Source organism: the organism of the source record quoted next, unplaced genomic scaffold (genome assembly GCF_019419815.1).
Source record: "Pyrus x bretschneideri cultivar Hongxiangsu unplaced genomic scaffold, Pyrus_bretschneideri_v1 Contig45, whole genome shotgun sequence".
In the NCBI taxonomy this organism is placed as follows: domain Eukaryota; kingdom Viridiplantae; phylum Streptophyta; class Magnoliopsida; order Rosales; family Rosaceae; genus Pyrus; species Pyrus x bretschneideri.
The window spans coordinates 2,837,261-2,848,282 of record NW_025999779.1 but is presented as its reverse complement, the minus strand read 5'-3'; the positions used below and the strand labels follow the sequence as shown (position 1 = coordinate 2,848,282).

The following is an 11,022-nucleotide window of genomic DNA, read 5'->3' as shown; positions in this document are numbered from 1 at the left end:
CGTTATGGTTTTTTCCCACCAGGTTTTTCCAAGTAAGGTTTTAATGAGGCAACTGATGTTGATATGTGGACACCGAACATAGAGTGTTGAAAATGCTAGTGGGTAATGAATGCCCACAGTAACATTGAAATCCTTGGCAGATGAATGAAAACCTTGGCAGATTAATGTGGACTTGGAAATGAAGGAGATCATTTGTCAAAAGGTGTTGTAAATTTTCAACATGTAATAATACGGAGTTGCTCTATAAATAAAGCACTCTGACTGCTTTCAATATACATAAAGAAAATAAAGAAACGAAAAATAAATAACATCAGTATCTATTGCTTCCACTTTTATTAGTTATTCTCTTATGTTACAACTATAGTATGATATTTTACGCCTAATTCATTACTGAATTGTTATCTTTTTTTTAACTTTTACCTATTTATAATTTTTGTAGTTCGCACAGGCTGAGGTTGTAGTTTGCTGCTACTTTGAAACCGCTCACACGCTCAAAAGATTAAAAACCAAAGCTTTTCAAATCTCTGCAATTGATCGAAGGGAAAGGTGGTTTGGTAGGAGAAGATGAGCGTCATCGAAATCTTGACAAGAGTAGATGCGATCTGCCAAAAGTACGACCAATACGACGTCGAAAAGCAGAAGGATCTCAATGTCTCCGGCGACGACGCCTTTGCTCGCCTCTACGCCTCCGTCGAATCCGACATTGAAGCCGCCCTCCAGGTCCTCCCCTCTCTATCTTTCACACACACACACACACGCTCACACTCACAAACTACGATTTCACTCAATTCGATCTCTGTTTGGTTTCCGAGAAAACTCGGGAAAATTTAAGAAGCTAGTTGCTGATCCGGACGAAATTCCCGAGAATTTGAGGGTGAAGTTAGGTTTTTTCTTCCTTTGGTGTGTTGAACTGAGTTGGAGTATTTTTTTTTTTTTTTTTTATCTGCAGAAAGCGGAGACTGCTTCGAAAGAGAAAAATAGGGCATCTGCTGTTGCACTGAATGCTGAGATTCGTAGGATCAAGGCTCGATTACTCGAGGAGGTTCCCAAATTGCAGAGATTGGCTCTAAAGAAGGTCAGCATTTCACTGCTTTAATGAAATTTGTTAATTTTCGTAATTTGGAATTGTGCATTTCATAATTTTTGTATTTAGAGGGGCACATTCAAGTCAGAATTGACAATTGGAATATGATTGTGCTCGTTTATGCGGATTTTAGTACTTGTTTAGTGAGATGAGCTCAAAAAATATGTGGGATGCCTCTGTGTTTGTGTGTAGTAGAATTGCCAATTTTGACTGTCTATTATACAAAGAATGATTACTTTGCGGGTTGGGTGATGTTTTTCATAATTGATTCTATTGTTTGCAGGTTAAAGGGCTTTCATCCCAAGATTTTGCTGCTCGTAATGATTTGGTCCTTGCATTGCCAGATAGGATCCAGGACATCCCAGATGGGACTCCAGCTGCACCCAAACAAACTGGAGGTGGTTGGGCAGCTTCAGCTTCTCGTACGGAAATCAAATTCGATTCTGGTAATTTCTTACATTTTATTAAGATTGTTGGGTGCCTTTTTAATAATTATAGTCTGTGGGCAACTGAATTCTATTTATTATTTTGGGTAAACTTTACTTATATGTTTCATGTATTAATAGAGGGACGGTTTGATAATGAATTCTTCCAACAGTCTGAGTCGTCGAGTAATTTCAGGCAAGAGTATGAAATGCGGAAAATGAAGCAGGCAAGTCATATTTATAGAGTTGCTTTTGTTTACACTGGAGATTTCTTTTTGAAAAATGTAAATTGCATGCTTGCTAGTTAGATACTGTGAGTTATGGATGTGGGTTTGTATTATGTATTTTGACATCACAGGATCAAGGTTTGGATGTGATATCAGATGGTTTGGATACCTTGAAAAATATGGCTCAGGATATGAACGAGGTTAGATGTTTTTGCATGGTTCTACGTGCTGATTTGCAATATATATATATATACATGTCAAATGACTTTATCATGTGCTATGCATAGGAATTCGATAGGCAAGTTCCTTTGATGGATGAGATTGACTCTAAGGTGAGAAAGATTTCCCTCTTCTAGTACTGCTTCCAAGATGTTCAGTTGAATTCTCATAATGAATTATTAAATGTTGCTTCCCTTTTAACAGGTGGACAAGGCATCTGCGGACCTTAAGAATACCAATGTTAGACTGAAGGACACAGTCAACCAGGTGAGTGTAATTGCGGCTTTTTGTTTATGATTGCATATTCAAGATTTTTCTTTTGTTTCTTTGTTAGTAGAATTAATGACAGTTTTGTTTTTGTTACAGCTGAGGTCCAGCCGAAATTTCTGTATTGATATTGTATTGCTGTGTATAATTTTGGGCATCGCTGGGTATTTGTACAAGTAAGCTCATATCCATTTACATTAACCTACGTGTTGAGATAGATAAACGCCTAGACACATTTCCATGTAATTTGGTCGTACATATGTGAAGTTTTGAGAAGTTGGGCTAGTAGCCTAGTTCTAAGAAGGTTAAAGAGATAACTTGATGTCGCTACTCTGTTCATACTATGATTTTACATAATTAGACTCTACAGCTACTTGAACCATTAAACGTGAACTTTTAATTTCACCCAATTATTTGTTTAAGGCAGTAGAATTGAACTTGATCATTCAAACGCCTGCATTCTTGTGTCAAGATGTGTTGCTTTTGTATTCTGATCGGATATATTCCTTTGCAGTGTACTGAAGAAGTGAGGGAGGTGGTATAAAGGGTGGTTTGATCAGTTCGAGAGTATTATCGGCTTGTCGGTTATCGTTTTGCATTTTGAGGCTCACTTTGGTACTTGATGCATGTTATTTGATTGTTCATTTCATGTTCAAGAGTGCCTATCATACTACCATGAATGTATTTCTTTTGTACTTGTCCAGTTCATCATCAGTCTTGTCTGTATTAGTATACTTAATGTGAAGTTGATTGTGTCCTCTAATTTCCGTTTATTGCTAATCTACGAGGCTGTGTTTGAATTCATCAAATTGTTAGAAACTTTGTTGACCAACTGTATTGACTACTTCCCTTCGATCTTATACGAATCTTCTCATGGAATTGGGTTGTTCATCCTGGGCCTGACTGAGTTTTTATCTTCCCATACCTTGTTTGCTAAAGATGTAGATAATTAGTCGTAATTGTTACGTTTGTAATGTAAGAAATCTAGCGATCAAAATGCTGATTGCAGCAAGCTATTTCGAGTGGCCAATGTCTAAGTAACAACAATACCAGATTCTGGTACTTGTATGACTAACGACAAGACCTGCCGGTCAATTCCAGTTTCAGTCTTGCGACCACACTCTCCATGTTTCACACGTTAGTGGTGCCTCCTGTTAAGTCTCCATCCAAGTCCATGGCTAGTGGAATGTTGTTAGACATGTTTCTCGGTATGGATACAACATCGGGGCATTAGGATTGAAACTTAGGTCGTTTTCAACTGAAATGGCTAAATATAACTCTGTTCAAAATTATAGCCCTACAAAAAAATTATTTTTAAATAAACAGTGTTAGGATATAGTCATATGCCATCTCCGACCAAATGGGCTAAATATAACTCCCTCAATAATTTATTAGTTAAGTTTATACTATAAATTTAATAGTTACTTTAATTCAACCACCGTTGAATGTTTTCAAATGTAGCTGTTGAATTTGAATCAATTATTGTAACTGAGGAGCTGGGTCCTGAAAAAAAAGGCTCATGGGGGGCTACATTTCACTAGCCTGATGCTCCTTTAGTCAAATAATGACCTTGTAGGTTCCATAGAATTATGGCATAGCCATCTGTTAGAGATGAGTTTTTGGGCAAATCAAGTCATTTTTTGGCTTTTGAACCTTTAGCTCTCTCCATTGGAGATGATCTGACAATACAAAAGTTTAGAGCATACTGGAAGCAGGACACCCAATCTATGACTTTATGAAACCAAAACTAGGATACTATGTGCCACAAATTGAACTATACACACTAATTTACATAAAAATCACCATCACAGAGTCCCGATTGCACCCAATTGCATGTAAGTTTTTCTCGTCAGTTTGGGATCTTGAATTGAAGTAGCTAATTACAACCCGCAACATCAACTCATTTACGTGCTTTACTCGTCCCTATGTATGAGAAATTGAACCATACACACTACATAAAAATCACATTACAGAGTCTTGGTTACATGTAACTTTCGCTCGTCCTAGAGATCAACCTATTACAACCCGCAACACCAAACTCATTTACATACTTAATTCATCCCAATGTATGACAAAGTGAACTACACACTAATTTACATAAAATCAACTACACAATCCTGGTTGCATGTAAATTTCCCTTGTCTTGGAGATCAACGACTGTTTGGGATCTTGAAATGACGTAGGTAATTACAACACGCAACACTGAACTCATTTACATGCTTTATTCATCACACTAATTAGTTTGCATAAAAATCACTACCACAGAGTTTTGGCTGCATTTAGACTTCTCACATTTTGGAGATCAACCTCTATTTGGGATCCTAAAATGATGTAGCTAATTACAACCCACAACATCATACTCATTTACATGTTTGTATGACAAATTGAACTTTGGACACTAATTTACATAAAATCACCATCACAGTCCCGATTGCAATCACTATCACGAAGTCCCGGTAGCTTTTTCTCCATCTTGGAGATCAACCTCTGTTTGGGATCTTGAAGTGTAGCTAACTACAATCTGCAACACCAAACTCATTTACATCCTTTATTCGTTCCTATGTATGACAAATCAAACTATACACACTAATTTACATAAAAACCACCATCACTCCAGTTGCATGTTAGTTTCACTTGTCATGGAGATCAACGTCTATTTGGGATCTTGAAATGATGTAGCTAATTACAACCCTCGACATCAAACTCATTTACATGCTTTATTCATCCCTTATGTATCATAGAGTCTCAGTTGCATATAAATTTCTCTCCTCCTAAAGATCAACCTCAGTTTGGGATCTTGAAATGATGTAGGTAATTACAACGGGCAACACCAAACTTAATTACGTACGTTATTGATCCCTATATATAACAAATTCAACTTTACACACTAATTTACATAAAAATTACGGTCGCAGAGATTGAATGTAAGTTTGCCTTGGCTTAGAGACCTCTGTTGGGATTTCGAATACGTACTTTATCTACCAAATAATAAAATATATATCCACACAAGCACACCTCACACTGCATAGCTAGCTACTCACTTACACTGGAAGCCGATTAATTGACTAAGTTCTTGATACTGGATCTTGGAACTCCATTGATCTACATTGAAATTGTTATTTTCGGCTGATTTAGACTAGTTTATTCCCCAAAAATTCATACCACAACAGTCACGGCCAATCGAGGAATTAACTTCCTCCTTGTATTCTCTGCTACATATCAACTTGCTTGGTGTGAAAAAACTCTTGTACTTAATTCCTTTTGTGAGAATGTGAAGGTAAAAGAGTCACACATTGGTGAATGGAGAAACCTTTGCAAATACTTATAAGAAGTTGAGCTACTCCCCATATTGCCAATTGATTTTATGGTGAAACCTCAATTTCTTCCTGGTATCAAAGCAGGTTGGCCCACATGTGAAGCTCAACGGCTACACATGCTTCATGTCACCCAATTTGTGTTGTCCACGTGTTTGGCTTGAAATTCGCCACACGTGAGTGAGGGGGTGTGTGAGGATGTGAAGGTAAAAGAGTCACATATTGGTGAAAGAATAAACCTTGCAAGGGCTTATATAAGATTGGGCTATTCCCCATATTGCCAATTGGTTTTATGGTGGAACCTCAATTTCTTCACCTTCTGTAGGTTTTCTATTCAAAAGGTTAATAAACTATCAAGGGAAGAAACTAAAAGCGGCTCGTTGGTTTTGTTTGAATTATTCTCGTGAATTGAAGTATTGCAAGTTTTCGTGTTTCCAGTGTTGGAAATATTGGCGATGTGGATGCTACTTCTCCTACAACAAATCACATTAGATAAATATTAGTATATGACAACTTTCATTGCCACAATTAATTACATAAAAATGAAAAAAATAAGATAAAATACTTATCTTTGGTAGGTAGAAAACGCTTTTCGTCGATCCTTGATTAGAACAATATTTTAGGTTGTGGCGCGTAATTTCACTATCCTTAAGAGTAGATTTCGCATCTCTAAGACAATGTCTCAGTATAGCAGGTTATGACGCCCTACTCTCCAGGATACAACAATCTATGATCCTTGTAAGCGTACACTCGCAATACTTGGATTGAGTGAACAACTCGATTCTTCCATTGGTATGAATACAGGAAATAAATATAACACTTGAAGAACGATGGATTAAGAGAGAGCTGAGTTTTAAAAATCGATATCAAAAAAAGGGGTAGTCAAGAAAAAAAATAATAGCGATACATATAAGCAATTGTTATTCTTATTGTTTTCCATGTATCTCACGGATTGAAGAGTGTTTATAAAGGACCTGAAAAAGGTACAAAATGACGATTGATGGACGATATAAAAAACGTTAGTCTCTGTAATAGCCCAATTAATGGGTTAATCAAGATGAAATATTCAAAGTGAAAAATGTAATTCATAGAGTATTATTGCACAATCAAATGCCAACATTATGAACCCTTTTAATGCGTCAGTTTTGGTTTGCAAAATAAAACTGGAATTAAGACTAAAAGAAATCATTAAGAAAGATATTAATATGATCAATGAGTTGTATTTTGAAATACCCAATAAAAATTTCAACAATCCCCCATGACATGCCCTGATCCTGATGTTCGGGGGACTGCGGGATGGCCACGTGATGGCTGACACCCGAGGGTGACGCAAGCCATGTAATGAATGCATATGCCGAGAACATGTGAAACATGCATATAAATTTTGCACGAACTACACAATATAATATTCAAATACAAACCTTACGAAAATAATATAATAATATTCAACTGTCAATAAAATGATAGTGATAATGCATGACATGTTCAGAGGATACATCTAATTTAGAATACAAGGGGAAGGTGTGACAGAAAGTGCTATTACAAGTGATGTCAAAAGCAGAGAGGATGACACGATATCACTAGTAGGGGAATGCCTCGTAGCTCGGATCGTATGCCTCGTTCCTATGTCCTGAGGGGGCACAAAATAAACATAAGTGGACCAAGTTGATATATAAATAGTACTAACATAATTATTCAACAACGTACTAACCCCCAATGCTTAGGAAAACTTGTATAGCATAATAAGTAGTAGGCTTTCCAAAAACCCTAGCATGTCATAAAACCTTTCAAAAACATATATCATATATAATGTGCCAAATAATGGTATCAGTATCGCCCAAAGGCATATAGAACTCTTCCTTCGCCTGAAGGCATATAGAACACTTCATTTGCCTAAAGGCCTTCATTCACCTGTAGGCTCCTACAGCACCTACCTGAAGGCATATATACATATCAATCGCTCGTAGGCTCTTACAGCATCCACCCGAAGGCATATAATGACCACTAGATAAACACAAAAACATTGAATATAACTTTCCAACATAAGTACATATAACTCAATGGAGCTCACTAGCTCAAACATCATATCTCAAAACATCTTCATAGTATATAGTCATCCATCATATATATTACAAAGAACATGAAATCGATAAAGCATGGTATTCCAAAATATTCTCAGTAAAGTATGGTATCTCATAAAAAGTAAAATCTAATTTACTCATAAAACGTAACCATTAAATCATGCTTTTCGTGTATGCATTTCTAATAGTAAAATATGCACTTTAGAAATACTTCGTCATCAAAGAGCCGTGCAAAATATGAGGGGCTAAAACGCCGCTAATACTTGCACCTAAGCACATAAAGGGTCCAATTAATAAAACTCTACCATAATGATTGAATCAAAAAATGGATGTCATAAACAAATTCAGGATGTTGAAAAACATAAGGGGGACCTCGGGTACCCCTACACGCCGTCGTACGCACTGAGATGGGTCGTCGGAAAGTTGGTCGGAAAAGTCGTCGGCGCCGCCATAGATCGCGGCGGAGCACAGTACCTCCAGTGGTGGCGCGTGTGTTCCACACGTCGGCACATGCGGCCTTTCATGCGCACCCACGCACAGGCCCATGCGCCACTCACACGTGGCCTGGGTTCTAGGGTCCAATTGGGTCTGGGTCAGATCCTGGGCTTGGGCTCCCTAAGGTTTGGGCTTGGGGTTCATTGGGCCAAAGGTCCGAGTTACACGGCCCAAAGCTCTGGTTTGGGTCTCAGGTTTAATGGGTTCAAAAAAGGGTCTTGGGCTTGGGCTTTGAGTTTTGGGCTTAAGGCTGGACCAAAAGGTTTCAGGTTTGGGCTTGACAATTGGGTTGGGTTCCATGGCCTAAATCTTTGGGCTGGTTAAGGCAATATTAACATGGTATCATTGCCAGGAAATGCATTAGCGCTTTCGCACCTCCATTAAAAGCATTGCTTTCTTTCTTTAATACTCTGTTTTGCAAACTGCTGTGATTCTACAAATTTGGGGTCTTCTCTTATCCCCGAGTTCTTCATGATTCTGTTCTTCTTCGATTGCCTTCTACGTGTTTGATCAAAAGTCTCAGTGAAAGTTTCTTCTCAAAAGTTCAACAATGGTGATTGCAAATCAATTGAGAATTATTCAGTCTTCGATCACAAACCTCATTTCCACGATTTCTAATTCAATTACAATGAAGTTGGATAACTCTAACTATCTTACTTGGAGTTTTCAGATCAAGTTGCTTCTCGAAAGCCATAGCATCATGGGGTTCGTTGATGGATTAAGAAAATGTCATCCAAGATTTGATGTTGATTTTGAAATTGAAGGAGTTGAAAAAAGATGATTACTTGGTATGGAAAATGCACGATCGTGCACTTATGCAACTGTTGATTGCAACATTGTCTACTACAACAATGTCATCCATAATTGGCAGTCAAAGCTCTCATGAGATGTGGGTGAATTTTATTGAAAGATTCTCTACAGTCACTAAAGCTACAATCTTTCAGATGTAAACTGAGCTTTAGAACATCAAAAATGGGTCTCAATCTGTCTCTGATTATCTCCAAAAGATCAAGGATGCAAGGGATCATCTTGCAGTTGCAGGAGTAATGTTTGAAGATGATGATGTGATAATCCTTGCGCTGAAGGGGCTTCTTGCAGAGTTCAACACTTTTAGATGTGTTATAAGAGGAAGGGAAAATGGTATATCTCTTAAGGATTTCAGATCCCAATTACTTGCAAAGGAAGCTATCATTGGTCAGTTCTTTGAATCCTCTTCTGCTTTACCATTTGGAACTACAATGGTTGTTATCACTTAATGGAAAAAGGGAAAACATTGGTTATTGGTCAATAAACATCACAGTCTACTGAAACAGAGTTTAGTTTTGGATCATCTAGTCAAAGCTTTAACAATCATGCTGGTGGATCAAATACCACATGATACAACTCTGGGAATGGTTCTTTTAACAATTGCAACAATTCATATCAAGGGTCTTACAACTAGGGGAATAATTTTCAAGGAAAAGGAAGAGGCAGATCGTATAACTATAGTCCAAGATCGTATAATGCTCCACTAAATGAAAGCTCTGGTATTCTTGGTGCCCTAAAATCCTATCAATCAAGTTGTGCAGAACATCTTTCTGAGATCCTTATTTGTCAATTTTGCAACAAGAAAGGTCATATTGCTGTTGATTGTTTTCAAAGGCATAATTCTTCACATTCTTGTGCCAACATACCAATTCAATGCCAAATTTGTTGGAAATTTTGGACATTCAGCTCTGCAATGCTATCATAGAAGCAACTTTGCATATCAAGGGAAACCACCTGCACCAACACTCACTGCTAGGCATGCTCAGCATCAACCTTCTGCACATGAGCAACAATTCTAGATTGCAGACACTAGAGCTACTTCTCACATGACTTCTAAGTTAGCTAACTTGGATCTGGCTACTCCATACCAAGGGAATGATACTATAACCATAGCAAGTGGTGCAGCTTTGTATATCTCTCATATTGGCACATCAACGTTATTTGTTTCTAGTAACACACTTGCCTTGAAGAATGTTCTACATGTTCCAAAGATCTCACAACACTTGTTATCGATCTATCAATTGTGTAAAGACAATAAATGTCAATTCATTTATGATGATATTTTCTTCTGGGTTCAGGACAAATCCACAGGGACAATCATAATCAAGGGGTTGTGTAGAGAGGGCTGCTATCCTATTCTTTTCAACATGCCAAAGAAGTTGTCACCTGCATTACCTCATAAGCACACATGTTGTCTAGCAAACCTATTAATACAAGCTATGGCATAAAAGATTAGGACATACATCAAATGCCATTACTTCTTCCATTCTACATCAAAATAATATCCCTGCATCACTTGATACATGCCAATCAATATGTACACCTTGTCCGGAAGGAAAGTTTACTAAGCTACAGTTCATTTTTCTTGTAACCAAGTCTGTACAACCTCTAAAGATCTTGCATAGTGATGTATGAGGACTTGACCCCTTGTTATCTCATGAAGGATTTAGGTATTATGTAACCTTCATAGATGAATGTACTCGATATACATGAGTTTTCCCTTTACATAATAAATTAGAAGTTTTTACAACATTTGTGCACTTTTATGCCTATTTGAGTACTCAATTTTTTGCACAACCAAAACTTTTACAAAGTGATGGTGAGGGTGAATATGTAGGATCCAAGTTTCAATATTTCTTGTCACAAAAAGGCATGTTACACCAAAGATCTTGTCCCCACACCCCAAAACAAAATGGGTTAGCAGAAAGGAAACATAGACATGTTGTAGAAATTGCAATCACATTGTTTCAAACTGCAAGTTTATGTGCTAAATTCTGGTTTCATGCTTGTGCTGTAGTTACATATTTGATCAATAGAATGCCATGTGCTACTTTACAAATGAAATCCTCTTACTAGTTGTTGTTTAAACAGGTTCCAGACATT

General features: G+C 37.4%; 1 protein-coding gene across 1 annotated transcript; it reads left to right on the top strand.

Annotated features, from left to right (window-relative positions):
* Nucleotides 1-450: 450 nt before the first annotated feature.
* On the top strand, nt 451-3,113 carry LOC103934704 (syntaxin-71-like). Its single transcript, XM_009344457.2, has 9 exons — nt 451-720; nt 950-1,075; nt 1,368-1,530; nt 1,651-1,736; nt 1,868-1,936; nt 2,024-2,068; nt 2,160-2,222; nt 2,322-2,398; nt 2,737-3,113. Exons 1-9 carry the CDS (start codon nt 565-567, stop codon nt 2,750-2,752), a joined length of 801 nt encoding a protein of 266 aa, XP_009342732.1. The 5' UTR covers nt 451-564; the 3' UTR covers nt 2,753-3,113.
* Nucleotides 3,114-11,022: the final 7,909 nt, after the last annotated feature.

What these genes read in the sequence shown, in the direction of transcription:
- LOC103934704 (XM_009344457.2), top strand. Translation starts at nt 565, where the DNA reads ATGAGCGTCATCGAAATCTTGACAAGAGTAGATGCGATCTGCCAAAAG. An exon ending in TGGCTCAGGATATGAACGAG is followed by an intron (nt 1,937 to 2,023) that starts GTTAGATGTTTT and finishes TGCTATGCATAG; the next exon opens with GAATTCGATAGGCAAGTTCC. An exon ending in TGGATGAGATTGACTCTAAG is followed by an intron (nt 2,069 to 2,159) that starts GTGAGAAAGATT and finishes CCCTTTTAACAG; the next exon opens with GTGGACAAGGCATCTGCGGA.